Source organism: Falco peregrinus, chromosome 9 (assembly GCF_023634155.1).
Source record: "Falco peregrinus isolate bFalPer1 chromosome 9, bFalPer1.pri, whole genome shotgun sequence".
In the NCBI taxonomy this organism is placed as follows: Eukaryota; Metazoa; Chordata; class Aves; order Falconiformes; family Falconidae; genus Falco; species Falco peregrinus.
In genome coordinates, this window is record NC_073729.1 from 33264148 (window position 1) to 33280680 (window position 16533).

At 55.9% G+C, this 16533-nt stretch overlaps 1 protein-coding gene across 1 annotated transcript; it reads right to left on the minus strand.

Annotated features, from left to right (window-relative positions):
• Positions 1–11457: 11457 nt before the first annotated feature.
• PI3 (peptidase inhibitor 3) lies at positions 11458–12375 on the minus strand. The gene is made up of 3 exons (XM_013297996.3): positions 12220–12375; positions 11891–12052; positions 11458–11710 (listed from the first exon to the last, which is right to left on the minus strand). Exons 1-3 carry the CDS (start codon positions 12281–12283, stop codon positions 11706–11708), a joined length of 231 nt encoding a protein of 76 aa, XP_013153450.1. The 5' UTR covers positions 12284–12375; the 3' UTR covers positions 11458–11705.
• Between the last annotated feature and the right edge of the window lie 4158 nt (positions 12376–16533).

Here is a 16533-nt window from a genome sequence, read left to right on the forward strand (position 1 = left end):
CGCTGGGGTTTAGGTCAGCAAGCTGCCACCGCCACACAGGGCCATCACCACCCATCCCGGGGACCACTGCAAGCACAGCAGCTTCCCCAAAAGTGAGCTGCTGGAGCAGAGAGATGGGAAAGAGAAGATGGGAGACCTTCCAGGGGTGCTGGCCAGGACCGCGTGTCTGCACAGCAATGGCTCATCACTGGGCAGCCAGCACAGAGCAGCTGTGTCAGCCGGGACGAGACTTCACACCACCCTGCGCATCAGATCCCTCGCCTTGCCGATACCAGCCCGAGGGGCTGGAGCCTGTGGGTGCTCACCCTTCTCCAGGCTCGCACACAGGCAGCTGAGAGCTCTTTTTGGTGGTGAGCACCCTTCCCCCTGCCTGCACCCCTGCTCCCGTGGCCGCCTGTGCTGCCAGCCCTGTCCCGGTGCCAGGCACCGCTTGCTGCTGGGGGGCCATCAGTGTGTTTCCATGTGTGTGATGTGTCAGACTGTGTGTGCCATGTGCTTGTTTACATGGGAAGGAGGCAGCGGAGGGAGGGGGAAGGGATGACATTGAGGGAGGCCTCAGAAAAGGAAAAAAAAAAGACAAACTGAGGAGAAAAAAAAAATACCCTGAGGGAAATTCCTCTGTTCTGTGATACGAAGCAAAAAGCATTTATTTTTATGGCAATTAGGGATGGCTGAGCATCCCTGGAAGCTGCAACATAAACATGCCCAGCTTTGTCTGCTCTGGGCACTTGCAAGCCCAGCTGACAGCGGGTGCTGAGCCCCAGCGGGGTGCAGCCCACGGGGTGGGAGGAGGGCTGGCTCCCACGTGGGGTTTTCTCTGCCTGTCGCTGACATATGGTCATCGGGGTGAATTTTCCTTTCTGAAAATACTTCTCAGCCACCCATTTTTCAGGGAAGGAGCCATGCCTCGCTCTGCAAGGGTGCCCACTCCCTCCAGCGCTTTGTCTCTGCACCAGAGCCTCATTGATGCACCACTGCAGGGTAGACTTGAGCCCTTTCCCCCAAAAAAACAGCTCTCCCAGCACCGGGGTGTTTGCTGAGCATCCCCTGGGCCATGCAGAGGAGCTGAAGCATGAGTGGGAAGCGAGGCAGAGAGCTGCAGGGGCTCTGCCTGTAATGGCCCCAGGTGGAAGGGATCACCCTGGGAAGGGGCTGGGGGGACACAGAGGGGAGACACCTCCATGTCTCCTGCTGCAACTCAAAGCCCTGGCTGGAAGGGCTGCAGGAGAGCAAAGTTCACCTTCCCAGCTGCAGAGACCCTGCGCAGGCTTGTGCTGGCATCGCAGCATCCTTCAGACGGGACTTGGCTGCAGCGTCGATGGTACTTGAGGTGAATTTTCCCTTTGCTGCACAAACTCAGAAGCAAAAGGCCTGACTCTCCCATTAGCTGACCAGAGCTGGTTGGCCTGACTTCACACTGCCACTGGCAAGCCATGGCAGGAAAAGGAGACTCCCATTCTGATGATCATTCCCAGAAAACTGAGGTGCAAGGGCCCTTACTTGGCACAGCCGGGTTTGCAGCCAGGCTGGAAGGGTGCAACTCACCGCAGCACGGGCCAGCTCCGCGCCTCTGCCGTCGCTCCTGAGCTAACTGGCAGTGATGTGGAGAAGGAAACAGGCAGAAAATCAGGTCAGCTGGAAATGCCTCGCCATCTCTTCCTTTCATGTCTCCCCCCCATCTCCCTCTCTTGGGGAAGGCAGGTCTCCCCCCGCCAAAGCCCAGGGGTGATGATGTCAACAACCACACGGCGAATCCTCCACATGGGGATGGGGGGCAAAACCTCTTGCCATGGTCTCTTCTGCAGTCTGGAAGCAAATCGCAGAGGCAGGGCGAGTCTGAAGCCAGCAGCCATTTCAGTACTGCAGTGAGTCATCCCGAAAGGCGCTCAGCTTGTGGCAGCTCTCTTCCTTTCTTCTTTCTGCCTTTTTTTTTTTTTTTAATAGCTGATGTAGCAATAAATTAAAAAATAGGGGGAAATATATATGAATATAGCATGTCTGCAGAGCTCCTTTAATTAAAAGAAAAATCTTCAACTACTTTTCAGCCCCTTGGACATCTGGCGTGAAAGATGGGAGCCGCTGGGTGCCTGCCATGTGGAGGGTGGGATGGCGCGGGGCGAGCACTAGCACACCTGAGAGCACAGGGGTCCGCAGGGCTGGCTGCCCATGGGGGCTGGTTAATGCCGGGGACATGAACCCAAAGGATTTCACAAGCAGCCCTTTCCAGAGGGAAAGAGCTAAATTAGGGCAGGCGCAAAAGCCTGCTCTCGTGTTTCTCGGGGGGGGGGGGGGGGGGGGGGGGGGGGGGGGCAAAGACTTAATGCTCGGGCTTTCCTTAACACTCTTCCTGGTGGTTTCTGTGCTCGCTGGTGTGTTTGTCCCCCCCAGCCTCCCAACCAGCCCCCCTGGAGGGGGTTGCTGTGGCTGGAGGGGTTTGGGCTTCTCCTTCCATGCCATCGGCTGTTCCTGTGCCGGTGCCATTGGCTGTCCCCATTCCCATGCCATCAGCTTGTCCCCATGCCCATGCCGTTGGCTGTCCCCACGCAGCCTTGCCTCCCCTTGGAGCCAGCTCACGGAGTGGCGGGGTGGGGAAAGCCAAGCCATCACGGCAGCATCCTCCAAGCAGGAGGAGGGGAGCGGGGACCACCAACCCTGGGATTCCCATCCCTGCAACCCCTGGCTTCCTCCCAGAGCCTCAGGATGTCTGTAGGCACTGCTGATGGGGCCATATCAGCCTGCTGCATACTGGAAATTATTTAATCAACCTCCTTCGGACTCTGGAGCCCTTGGATGCACCCACGGCATCCAGCCTGCTGCAGTAAGGTGACTGCATTGCTGTCCACCTGCGGCAGCAACAGGACAGGCTCTTGGTGTATTATTGCCTGGCCCATGGCTCTGACAGCCTGAAACTTTTCTGGCTTGAAGTTTTACTGAGCCCACTGGGTGCCTAAGCCAGGAAAGATTAATGAACATTTGCTGAACTTGCTGGAGACCTTGGCTTGTGGTTGGACTCTGAAGCTGTATCCAGAAACATGAGAAAATTTGGAGAGTTGTAACACAGTGGTGGCTATTTTTTATGTAGATGGGGCACCTCTGGAGAGGGAGCAGGGAGGTACTGCAACGTAAGGTCAGGCATTTCAGGGCAATGATTTACTATCTGGAGGGCTTCCACGTGCCCAGAAGACATACATTGCTTCCAGCTTGCAGTAACTTGCAGTCTCCCATGTGCTGCATCCCTTCCCCCCACTCTGTCTCTGCCCCAGGTTGTTTCACTGTCCTCCAACACACAGGACAAATCCCCAAAATCGAATTCAACAAAACTAAAGGCCATTGCCAAGCTCATCATTAACCTGCTGGAGCATTTGGGGCCAGGCAGCCCTCTCTAGACCATCCCCAGCAGGGCTAGGAGCCACTGTGGGCAGGGATGCTGTCAGAAGGGCAGGCAACGTGGTGTTAGAGGAGAGGTTAATAGCAAGGACTTGTTCGGTTCCCTGCCACCTGGCTTTGGTGCCAGTCAGCCCAGGCACATTTCATTTACTAGTATGGACAAAGCCACAGCAACTAACCATCACACCCAAGCTTGCACAGGCAGCGCAGGATCGCTGCTTGCTTTCTCCACCAGGAGACAGGTGAAGATGGAAACACAAATATAATTGTAATTAAATCTTACAATATTGCAGGTCAAATCATGTGAGTAACAAAGAGTGCAGCCAATCCTTTGACTCTCCACGGGCTTGTGCAGTGCAGACACTTGCCCTGCACTTTGCTTTTGATAGTTGTGCACAGCCATGGCCATGGCCACGGCCATGCAGGGAGCATGTGGTGGCCCTTGACCCCTGCCGGGCATGGCCGGGCAGGACGGAGCAGGGAGGTCCGTCACCTGCCCTTGAGCTGCTCTGGACATGGCGCTGCCTTATAAATTAGTATTTAGTGATGCTACAAGGAGGCCAGGTGGAAATCAGTCTCTCCACGCAATAAGGGGGCCAGGATAAAGGGAGATATGTTTCCCTGAGGCAGCTGACCCTCCATCCTACTTTCATCTCATAGCAAACAACAGGCGAGGGCCTGGCATCGGTGGAGCAGGGGCAGCAAACCTGCCCTGGGGCTCTGCCTCTCCATCAGAGCTGGGGACGGACAGTGGCCGCTGTTTAGGGACCTTCAGTCCCTGCCTGGCTGAGACAACACAGCTAGAAATGTCAAGACAAAACGATAAATTGTTGATGTGTTGTCACTACTGTCATTCTGCAGGTGGAAGTGCCCCACTGATTTGAGGCTCTTGGTGGGCACCTGGCTCCCATTGCAGCTCTGCCTCCAGCTGCCTCTGTGCTGGCAGGGGTGTGAGTGCAGAAGCAGTTACAGCTGGAGATTAATGGGGCATGTGCTGAGAGGAAGAGGCTTGGCCGTCTCTGCAAGGATGCTGGCTTTTGGGCTCCCTGCAGGAGGTTTAGGCAGTGCTGGGGGTGGTGAGAGGGGCTCTGGTGCAGAGGGTCTTCAGATCTCAAGGCTCTGAAGGATGTCAGGGGACTCGCTGGCTTCCTCCATCCCATCTCTGTCTCTCCCTCCTGCAGGCATCATCCCTGCATGGGCAGGACACTTCAGTCCAAGGAGGAGGACTTTTAGGGCTGCTGGAGCTGCAGCACCGGTGATCCACCCTGTGGGATGGTGGAGCACTGGGGAGCGGAGAGGCATGCCACCCCAGAGCTGCGGGGTGGCTCTGGGGGGCCCAGACTGGCAGGGGACCTGCTCGCCCCCCCCAGGTGCCCTCAGCAGCAGATCAGCCCCGCCGCAGTTCAGGGCTGGTGACTCACTGCCGGCCCCAGGAAGGCTGCAGAGCCGCAGCGGGGGGAGCAAGGGTGTCTAACGGCTCCTTGGCCTCCTGATAGATAGCTATTCCTCTGCTGCTGCATGGAGAATCACTGCTGTCTTCATGTCAGAGCCCAGATTTTGCAATGCCAGCGATGGATTTTTCCCTGCCATACAGCTGGCCTGGCTGCTTGTCACCGTATTTTTGTAGTATTTTTGTAGTTTTGAGGATTTTTTACTAGGAGTCTTTAAGCAAGTGACAGAGGAGCTGCCAGGGATGCAGGGGTAGACCCAAGGACAAGAGCTTGCTGGCTGAGCCTGGCTGGTTGGGGGAGGCACAGGCACTCGCTGCTGCAAAATACACACAGGATCCCACGCTTCACCACCTCCTTCCACCAACACTGCCATATCGGGGGCACCCCTCGCTCTTTCATTGATTTACAGAGTTCAGGGCTGCCTTTTTAGGTAGATTCAGATGCCAAGAGAGGACACATCTACATTCTTTCCGAAGTCTTGGTGTAGTGGAAGAAGCATTTGAATCCCAAGAAAATACCTGCTGGTGGACAGCCCATGCTGGGATGCAGCGTGGCATCCAGGCAGAAGCCCCGTTTGTCTGGGCCCTGAAAGGAGCCTCTCAGTGACATTTCAGAAAAGCATTTTTCTATTTTTAGTGGCCATAGTGCACAGAGCCAGGGAGTCAGTACGTGAGTCCCAAGCACTGACCCAGCCCCGTGCTGGAGACTGGGGCTAATGTGAAAAGCAGTCGTGCATCTCCGAGGATGCTCAGAGCAGCAGCAGGCTGCCCTGGGCTCATTAACGTGACCGAGACACAGGAGCTCCTGAAGCAGAAACCTATTTGGGCAACAGCCCACTGCCTGCTTTTGGTCTCCTCTTGGTCAGGCTCCAATCGTGTTGGGACCAGGGTGTTTCTCTGATTTGCACCATATCTCTGATTTGCACCTTGAAGGTCCAAACCTCTCCATTTGCCTGCCTGTGCAAGAACACGACGCAGCAATCTGCGGTGCTGTGCTACTTTTGCCCATCTCTCCCTGATTAATGTGAAACCCAGCTTCATGAATCATGCATGAAGCTTTATTTAGTTTAATGATTTCTGACATCCAGTGCCTGGGAATAGCATTTTGGGACAGACCGTTTGCGACCGGCAAACTCCAGAAATAATGAGCTGACGCTTATCCCATCTGAACCGGGAACATATAGGATGGGGAGGGAGAGGGGTGAAGCAGCCATGCCTCCTTTGGAGGGAATCACAGGTTGCTCTCTAATTAACCAAATGTGTAAAAGCTAAATATTGACACCGCTTTGCGGTTGCCTGTGTCTTGCAATCACATTGCATGTTATTAACCTACATAGTTGTCGGGGAAAGGAGCATCTGTGTGCGCCTTGGCACAGGCAGGGCTGAAGAGGCAGGAATTCCCCCGTGCGAGTGCGATGCTGCTGGCACTGCTGACAGGGAGCCGGTGCCGGCACCTGAAGGAGCTGGGAAATGGCTTCCCCTCCACAGCTGGAGCTGGGGAGTGGCAGGAGATCGGCTGGGCTGCTCTATAGCATAAATAGCCCACCCTTCTCTTCCACAGTGCTTTGCTATGGGGAGGCACTGGTTTCAGCTGGGAGGGTCTCACTGCAGGTGAGTGGCCCTATTTGGGAGGGGATGTGCGGGTACCCTGGTGCCTGTGCTGGTGGATTTGTGGGGTGATGGTGAGTTTATGATGTTGACCTTGTCCAGAGCATGTGTGTGGGCTGTGAGTTGGGATCTGTGCTGCAGTTTGGTGCGTGAGCAGGGGCTGTTGCAGGGCAGGTGCCTATGGGAGATGCTGTGCTTGCTGCTGGTGCTTGCTGCTCTGCAAACTGCTTTGTGTGAGCCTGCAAGTGCTTTGCTAGCCTTTGTTAGAGCTGTTATTTGTGTGACACCCCAGCTGCTTGGCTGAATGCAGGCATCAGCTTGTTGGAGGGACTGTGAGTCTGGCCCTGGAGCTGAGAGCTGGGGCTGCAGAGAGGGCATGGGAGAGGCAGCCCCGCCTGCACTGCTGTCCATCCTCCTGCTGGGCTCTCACACGTGCCTTCATGCAGCGTGGCTTACTGCAGAGGGAAGAGGTTTCTGTCTCTTCTGCTCCCTTTCTGTGTGGGGACAAGGGACTGCTGACATGCAGGGATCCCCTGCAGCTACGGGGTGCTGCCAGTGCCTCGGGTTTTTGCTTACCTTTCCTTTCGGTTCCCTGGCTCAGGGAAGTCCTGCTAGCATCTGACGGGCTTCCTGGGTGTGGAAACTTGTGTGGCTGCAGCAGAGAGCAGCCTGGTGAGGATTCCTGGTGGGATGAAGCATGGGATGGAGCCAAGCAGCTCAGCAGAGCTCTGCTGCCTCTTGGCTGTTGCGGGGCATGCAGACCTGCTTCTGTGCCAGATCGAAGGCTTCGTCACAAGCAGCTTGTGAGGCTTGGCAGCACTTTAGGTAGGCGAGAAATCACAGCAGGCTGCTCTGGCATCCCTCAGCTGTGGTCCCATCCCCTGCCAGACCCTGCTGCTCTGGGGCTCCCCAGCACGCAGGGGGCTGGGTGTAGTGCACGGCTGGGGTGGTGTGCTGGAGCCAGGCAGCAAGGACAGCTTCCACCCTGGCTGGCTCCAAGGCTTCCTGGTGGCAGATGCAGCCTCCCTCCACCTGCGATCCAGGACGTGGCTCCCCCTACCCTCCCCGGCACAGCAGCAGCTGGTGCCCTGTGTTCCCCCTTGCTGTGTTTGTGGAGGGTGGGAGGGCACTGGGAAGGATTACTGCTGCATTTGGCCAGGCAAGCCAAGGCATGGTCATGAGTAAGACTCCCAAGTGGGGAAAGCGGCATCCCTGTGTCTTCAGAAAGAAAATGCTGCAGGGCATCAGGTGGTGTGAGGCAGCTCTGGCCCTGACCACCTTCTCCCTGTGGCTGGAGGGTGACTTGGTCCAGGTGAGGAACTGAGTTTATAGAAATCATGCTACAGAAGAAAGCACAGAGTGAATTCATACATCTGCTGACATTCGGCAGTGTGAGGATGGTTTATTTTTCTGCAGAGGTGTATATATATTTCTCTTATGGTGTGGACCATAACAGTATTGACTCCTTTTCCTACCTGAAATACTGCTGCTTCTCTGCAGAGGGGATGAGGGCTGTGCACAGCACCCGGCCATGGGCAGAGCTGCTGCCAAGTGGATCTGCTCAGCCTGGGGTATTTTCTCCTCTGGATTTGATGCAATTGCTGCATCCTGCTGGGACTACACTTTCCCCCTCCTGGGCCAGGCTAGCTAAATAATCCTCCATTTTCAAAGGTTTTCAAAGCCATAGTAATGCTTATTAGTCTGGTTTGAATCATCTCTTGAAAAGGTCTCGCATCACTCTTGAGCACTGAACTGTTCTGTATTCAAACTCTGACCACCCAGGCTCCTGAGCCAGAGCATAAAATATGCAGGGAGAAGGCTCCAAGAAAATATTAAAAAGATGTTCAGGTGTGCTGGGGGTGAGACCTTACTTCTCCACCCTTTGCCCTGTCTCCATCTTGGAGGGGACCAAAGTACATTTCTGTGTGGACCAAGGCTGTGTCAGTGATGCAGATGGTGCCCCAGGGAGCCACTCTGGATCCCACCCTGGGATGTCAGGGAGTGTTGGATATTTCCTTTGGGATTGGTCCAAGAGTGACTGTCCCCAAAACCCCTGTTTTAAGGGAAGATGGAATAAGCCAGACCTGCTGCATGCAAAAGGAGCCCAACGGCTCCCTGCCCTGCAGTGGTGCTGCTGCTGTGGGATGCCACAATGGATGTTTCTAACTCAAAGCCAGGTTCTTCAGTGCAGCCTTTGTCCATGCTTCTGGCACCGGACCTGTTGAAGGGGAAGGTGACCAGAAGAAGGTCCCACAGCAGTGAGTCCTGAGCTGTGGTAAGCCCCCAGGCAGAGAAAACTATCTCCTCCCTCCCCAGGCTGCTCTAGCCCTGTGGAAGCAGATAACGTGGGAAGAAGCAGCATGGAAATATCTCCTTTCTGGCCCAGGACACGCTGCTTTTCCTGCTGTCTTGCTGGCACGTACCTAGGATGAAGAGGGGAATTCCCTTTTTCCCCAGAGACCTGGATCCAAAGGATTTTCAGTCAAAGCATGCTGCCAGGAGCTTACCACAGTCGGTGATCCTGCCCTGTGCATGTTTTGGTGCACTGCCCAGCTCCTCCCAGGCAGGTGCTGACTGCATGGGGGGTACAAGTGAGTGTAATCCACGATGATGTGAGCTCCCCAGTATAGCTGCAGTGGTGAGCTGGGTGCTGCTGGAAATGCTGTGCACGGGGGTAGGGACCTGGGCCTGGGGAGAGGAGGGCAGAGGATTTGCTGACATAGCTGCAGGTGGGTGTACGCAGTTGGTGCATCGCCTCCGGGATTTCTAACTTGCAGTGCTCCCAAACAGAAGGCAGCAGGACTGAAGCAGACCAGATGTCCCCATAGCATCCTCTGGCCCCAAAGCCATCTCCTCCTGCCTGCCTGGGCCAGCAGCTGGGTGACAGCAGTGACATGGGCAAAGCTGGCTCTGTCTTGGGGCAGGAGGAGGGACCTCTCCAGGCCATCGCATGGAGATGTGGGGGCCCCAGGCAGCAGTTCTTGGGAGGATGAACCCCTCGTGGGCTGCTGCCTTACCCTCGTCTCTGCAGAGGAGCTGCTGTGCGGGGCCACCAGTGCTACCAGCTGAGGCACCCCATGCCTAAAGCTCTGTGCTTAATTAAACCAATTAGCAATTTAATCTTGTTAACAAACCAAGATAATTGCAGTATTAACAAATTAGCCAGCTGTATGGAAATGCCTGCTTAACAGCTGATAATAGCTGGTCCTGATGGAGGAGGGAGGGCTGTGATCTGTGACTAATGACTGATGGAAGGTGTAATCGGGCTCCTCTGCCCTTGGCTCCAGCACCAGCCTGGGCTGCCTTGGTGGGGGGATGGCTGGGGGAGTGCTGGGGCTCTGCCCCTGTCACCCCATGGCTTGTGTGGCACAGTGCTTCCTGCTCAGGGGTGGGTTGCTCTGAGGGTGGTGGGGATATTTTTCCCCCAGCAGGACACTGCACTGGTCAGACTGCAATGTCTGATTTTATACTGAATTTGGCTGATGAGCTCCCAGCCCTTGTCTGGCCTATCCCTGGTGTCTCCAGCCTCCCCTGGCGCTGCAGGAGCTCTCCAGTTATCTGTACCGGAGCTAAACAGAGAGGTGGCCTTTCACCATGGGACTTCTCCCTTCTCAGTCACTGAATAATTTCTGAGTCTTTGCCTCCCTCCCTCCAGTTCCTCCATGGGGGTGACTGGAAGGACTCGCTCCAGCATATGCTTTCCCCAGCCTTGGCCAGGGAGCTTCCAGTGTCTGCCTTGGGCCATGTGCGATGTCGATCCCACAGCCAGAGGTTTCATCCTGTTGTATTTGTGGGTGGTTTAAATATCCGGCCAGTTAATTGTAGAATGGTCAGGGTTGGAAGGGACCTCTGGAGATGATCTAGCCCAACCCGCTGCTAAAGCAGGTTCTCCCAGAGCTTCTTGGTGCTGCTCTCCAGATTGCCTGGCTTGTGCCTGGCAAAGGGGACCATTAGCTCAGCCCTTATGCAGCAGCAGCTCCTGCACCAGGTGCCTTCGGGCAGTGCCTGGTGGGTGCCCCTGCCAGGCAGGGTGGGCTGAGGGGCTGCCAGCTGGGCTGTTTGGGGGGTCTGCAGGTCAGTGAGGTGGAGGCAAACTGCCTCCTCCCAGCTATCCATCCCAACACTCCTTTCCCCCGTTGCTCAGCACTCGCTCGTTTTCCTCTCTGCTCTCTAGTGTATGCAGACAGACCAGGCTCCTCTCCCAGTTTGGGCTGGCTCTGCTTGTCGAGAATGTGACTATGGGATGTGCAAGCCTGGCATCAGCTATGGGGGTGTGGAGGGCTTGGCAGGCAGCTTGCTGGGATTAGCACAGGCTGGGTGACGCTCTGTCCCTGCAGCACATGGTGGCAGTGCCTGGCTCTGCTATTGCACTGGGCAGATGCCAGGCAGGTCCCTCAGGCTGCTCACACTCTCTCCTGCTGATGTTTTGCGGCATCTCCTGAATTTCTGGTTCCAGCATTCAGCCATACAAAAGCCACAAGAACCTTGCAGAGCTGTGTTTTTGTGCCCTGCCTTGAGGCTTTCCCAGGGAATTTTCTTCAGCTGAATTTTCCCCAGCAGCTGAAATTCAGTGAGGGGCTCGGCACCACTTGGGGTTTGGCTCTATGTAGCCCTCCTCTGCCCTCCAGATGTGCCTCAAGAGGGGTACCCACAGGGAGGCTGTGCCTCCTGCATCCCCCCAGGCAGACAGGGTCAGTCCCCTTCCACGGCCCTGTCCAGCTTAGGGTGCGCCTGGAGGGATGTGCTCCTCTCCAGGACCCCCTGCAGCCTGCCAGGAGTGTCCCCTAAAGCGTCCAGTCATGTTTTGCTCCAGCCCCTTCCCTTTCCTTCTCTTTCTAGGGTTTGTATGCCTCTGGATGGATTTGCTTCCCTCAAGCCAGCCCCCAGCCACACTCCAGGTGCACAGCCAGATCGGTTTTGTTTTCTTCTCCAGGCAGAAATTGTGAGGTGAGAGCAGCGGAGGCCTGGGGAGAGGCAAGAGGAGGTGGGGAAAGGAGTTGCACATCACAAGCTTCCCTGGGATAAGCTCTTTTATTTGTTAAAACAGCCATGGGGAAGCAGAGGGAGAAGGCAAGCAGGCAGCATGTAGCACTGTGTCAGCCGTCGGCAGGGTGGTCTCTGAGCGTGGGCTGGTGGCTGTCCCCGTTGTCCTGGGAGCTGGCACTGGGCAGGACAAGCCTTCGCAGAGGTGTGGGTGGCTGGTGCCAGAGGTGACATGGGGGTGCTGAGGCGGCCTTCAGCCTGCCCTGGGAGTGGGAGCTTACGCTGGGGAAAGGAAGAGAAAACAGCAGGTTGGGGCTGATGCTCCAGTAACCCCAGCCCGTGTGTTTGGCCATCAGCCACCCCACCAGCCTGACAGCAGGGAGCTCTGGCAGCTGGACCCAGCTGCCTACCCAGAGCCACTGTCACTCTGCTGCCTGGGGACGGGGTGTCCTGAGACCCTACCATAGCTGATGGGGATGGAAGATGGGCGCGATATGCATCTCCTCCCGCAGAAGCCCCTGCAGCACTTCTTGTAGCGCGGACACTGCCTGTCTAAGTAGCACTTATTTGGTGGGTTGTGCATCGCGCAGGTGATGTGGACAGGCGGACAGGACCAGGTGCTGCCTGCAAGAGGAGGGAGTTGTTAGCTCCAGGCCACCAGCAGCTGAGGGACCCTGGGGAGGAGGTCCCCAGAAAATGCCCCACTCCCCTCCCACAGGATCCCTGCAAACACGGCTCCTTCCCAGCCCTGTGCCCTTCTTCCTTGTACCTAACTATAGGGTATCTCATACCTGTTGGCAGGTCTGTCCAGAGGATGAGCATCCCCACCAGAAGAAGGGCGGCCACTGACTTCATGCTGCCGTGTCTCTGAGAGGTGTGAGTATGAAGAGCTGGGGGATGCTGACATTTAAACCCTTGAGGAGGGTGGGGGTGGGGATGGGGCTGGGCATGTGCCAATGCTTGTATCTCTTTGCTTCTGCTGTTGCGTTGTGTTTTCTGGAAGATTTTTGCGCAAGATACCAATGGGATTGCTGAAAAAGTAGCTATTCCATTGCACAACTGTTGCCTGCAGCCAGACCTGGGGCTGAAGGACAAACTGAGGGGAGGTGGTCCAGGGCATCATCCCCCAAGCAGGCTGAAGGTGGTGGAGCTTGCTTCCTCCCGGGCAGGTATGCTTCTCCAGGAGAAACCATTGTGGTGACCACACTGTGTTCCCTTCTGGGTGTCTGTTATGTGAGTTTCCCTCTGTACCTTGCTTCCACATGGACCGGCAAACCAAACCCTACAGCATGATCCAGGTGAGCGTGGGGCTGCCTGTGCCTTCCCAGGGATGATCCCTAAGGTTTTTTCCTGCCTCCTGTCCCACTAGTGGTGTAAGCTAGTGTGAGGAAAGCGGCTTTGGCTTAGCGAAGGGTGAGTCTTTCCTAAGCTCTGTGGGGGTCACCTGAATCTCTGCATCTTTTCTGGGTGGCCAATGCCAGTGCTAGAAGAAAGTGGCTGGCCTCACCAGGGTAGGGTAACCGGCTGATGACAAGGCTGCATGTAGCTAAAAGTCCCCATGCAGCACAAGGACAGCACGACTGAGCCCTAGCTCTTGGTGGCTGTAGGGATTAGGGGCTGTAGCCCTTGCTTGGATGGCAAAGATCTCGCTGCCCTTCAGAGCTCCATCTGCTCCTCCCTGCCAAGGGCATTGTACCTCTGTCCTGGGCAAAGCTGTTTCCATCAGGTGCTCTTGGGCAATGGGAAATTACCCCATTTCCTACCGATGGGTCAATGTCCCCCTTGCCTTGTGTAACAGCTTCCTGGAACCTTTACTTGGGATTTCTAAGGCTGGCAGGAATCCAGGCTGCGCTGTAAAGAGGCGTTGGGAATGTCCTGGGAGGGGTGGGCACCCTGCAGCCAAACACCCCATGCTCTTGCAAAGGGCAGGCTGGGGCAGGCCCTTATTTTGCAGTTGGGTAGGGCAAGGAGTAGCAAAAGCCCAGATGTAACCCCTTTGTGGTCCATGCAGCTCCTGAGCCCCCACCATTGCTCTGCCCCAGCACCTGGAGCCCCTGCTTTCCATCCAGGGCACGGTGAGCATCTCCCTGTGCTCTTTCTGCTCAGACTTCCCTTCTCACGTCTTAATGTGCCACTTCAACTTGACCTTAATTTACTGAATATCTGGTAATTATTGTCCAGTTTCTCTAATGATTCTGTGGCTGCATTCTCTGTAAAGCAATTTAATAAATAACCAGGAGAGTATTTAGCCAACCCAAACAGACTTTCTGGGCCATGCACCAACAATTTAGCGCTTTTAATAAGAAATACAAGCTTTAGATTAATTTTTAAGCAAACCTTTGGGGTTCAGCTGCTGTGAGGGCTGGACAGTACAGTGCTATGCTCCCAGCTGGTGCCAGGATCTGGCTGAGGTGGTACTTGGGGCCGCATCTCCAGGAGAGGAGAAAACACCAAGGAGTAAGGCTTGGATTCAGCTGCAGAGAAGCTGGGGGGAAAGTCCATCTGAAGGACTTTTGACAGTGCTTTATCCATAGGAGAAAAGTCTAAAATAATTTTCTATTGCAAACTTCCCACAGAATAACACAGACAATGGCATTTCTGTGCATAGGATGGCCAGCATTTCCCAGTGTTGCACTCTGCCACGTGAGCAACACTCATTGCCCCAGGGTCCTGCAGAGCTGTCTCCATCCTACACTGCTCATACTGTCCTCCATGAAAAGCACTTTGTGAGCCTCCTCCCAAAGCAAGGCCTGAGCTGTGCGATGCTAAGGATGCTGCCAGCTGATGCTGCATTTTCCAGCCATGCCAGGGCTCTCCAGTTTGTATTTCCTGGGGATGGTAAGGAGGGGGGCCGGCAGCCCCTGGTCCCCCAGCCAGGATGCACAAAGCACAGGAGGAACAGCTTGCACCCTGCAAAGCAGCCTGTTTTCCCTCGCAGGTGATGCGATGCCTCCAGCCTGACATCGAGCTCCATCCATCCCCAGCTCATGGCTGAGGATGCTCCGGGTCCGCTGCCTGGGGGTGCCCCCGGCCCAGTGCACCCGCGTTAGCGCTGGTGTCTGGTGCCACCTAGTGAAAAGCCATTAATGAGGCTCTGCAGGACCACACAGACATGGCCCCGCTCCCGGATGCGATCCCACAGCCTGTCCTGGGGCAACTTTCCCCAAAATCCCACCTCAGCTGATGCCCAGCTCTTGCTGCTCTTCCCCGTGTCTCCCCCCTCCCCTCTCACACCTCATCACCGGTGCTTTGCCATCCCCGAGGCCACGCTGTGCTGCCAGCTCTCCTCAAGCCCCCTGGTCTCGCTGCCAGCCCAGCTCTGCTTTGTCTACCACTTCCCTTAGTATTTGCCAAAATTACGCTGGGCCAACTGAAGCTTAATCATGCCCTCAGGGCACGCAGCTATCTGCTCTAATGCAACCTGTTTTTAAATGCCAAATGCAGCTAATTCCTTCCCTCCCTCCTTTTTTTTTTTCTTTTTTTTTTTTTTTTCCCTCTGCAATTACTGTGGGTTTTTTTAGGGAGCTGCACACAAAGCAGGGAAGCCCCAGCCTCCAGGTTTGGGGTTGCAGAACGCTGCTGTGGCTTGGTGGTACCCGTCTTCTACAGCACCAGGATCTGGCTTGGATACAGCTTTTGGCCATCAGTGCCTTCCCAACCTGCCACCTCCGGCTGTCTGCTGGGCTGCAAGGTAGGTGGGAGGGATGGGGGCTGGTGGGGGAGTGCATGGGTGGGATACAGGGCTGAAAGGAGGGCCACAGGACTGCCGGCTGGCATAGGCACAGAGCTAATCGGCAGTGCTTCATTTGCTGGCCCAGCAAACAGATATAATGAGGCTATAAATGCCCCGGTCCATGCTGACTGGGAGAGAGCCCTGCTCACAAGCCATCACCCCCACCCCCAAAATGGGGAGCCACTGCTTTCAATTGCATGTGGAAAAACTACTCCTTGCTTCGTAAAACAAATACCTGTGCACTTCCCAGCTCCTCTCCCCAGAGCTGTCCCAGCAAGCCCCACAGTCCAGCCCAGGATCTGCTTTCAGCCTCCTGCTCCTTGGCTCCAAATCACAGCCTCAAGCACACAAAACCTTGCCACATCTCAGCTCTAACACCCTAGGATGAGTCCCATGGAGCAAACTGCTCCTGGAAGCAGGACCAGCAGGATGTGCCCCTCAGCCACCCCTGAAAGTGCCCTATACACCCACCAGCAATATTCATGGTGGTGGAAACACCCAGGCTCTGTAAAGCTAACTGGCCAAGGTGGGTGCTGGGGCCACTAACAGCATCCCTGGGGAGAAGGAGCTGTGCTGAAGCAGTGTGAGCCCAGGGCTGTAACCCTCCTCCTCCCCCCACCAGCCTGGGGTTGCACAGCCCCATGAGCCCCCCCAGGCACGTGAATGCCTCCAGCACAAACTGCTAGCTCAGAATGAACAGCTCCTCTTGGTCCTGCTTTGCTCGCACCTTCTGGGTGCAGGACCAGTAAGAAGGTGGGTACATGAAGGATCCCTCCAAAAATCTGTCCTTATCCAGCAGCCTCTGCCTGCGTGCAACAGACAGGACCAAGCGGAGCCCTCCTTCCCCCCGGTGCGGGGCACAGGGGCTACATCAAGGGGAGCTTCTGTGGTTAAAAAGCCACCTCTGCCCCATGCATCTGCTGGAGATGGGGCCCTGGCTGCCTCTGCATCCCTCCCGTGCAGCCAGCCAGGGAGCCCTGGTGGCTCTCCTGCCCCAAGCAAACAGGTCCCAGCACCAGGGCCATGTCCCCCATGAGTGTAAGTGGCCCTGCACCACTGCCTTGGCACACTTACACCCCCCAAAAGCAGGTGTGGAGCTCCCCATGCTCCAACAAGCACAGGTTCCAAAGCAAACACTGGGAATGGTGACACAGCATCTGTGCCACACCAGTTCCCTCCAGCTGAGGCCAGGTTTGCAGCACCCTGGGGTGTCCACAGAGGAAAGATTTATTTATTTCCCGCCCCCCCCCCCCCAAAGATATTTTTGGAGCCGATGGATGGGGGCCTTTGCAAAAGCCAGAGGCCCCTGTTCTGATACAGAGATGCCTCTGTGACCCCTGCAGCCCAGCCAAAAGGAGAGGGACACGTCATA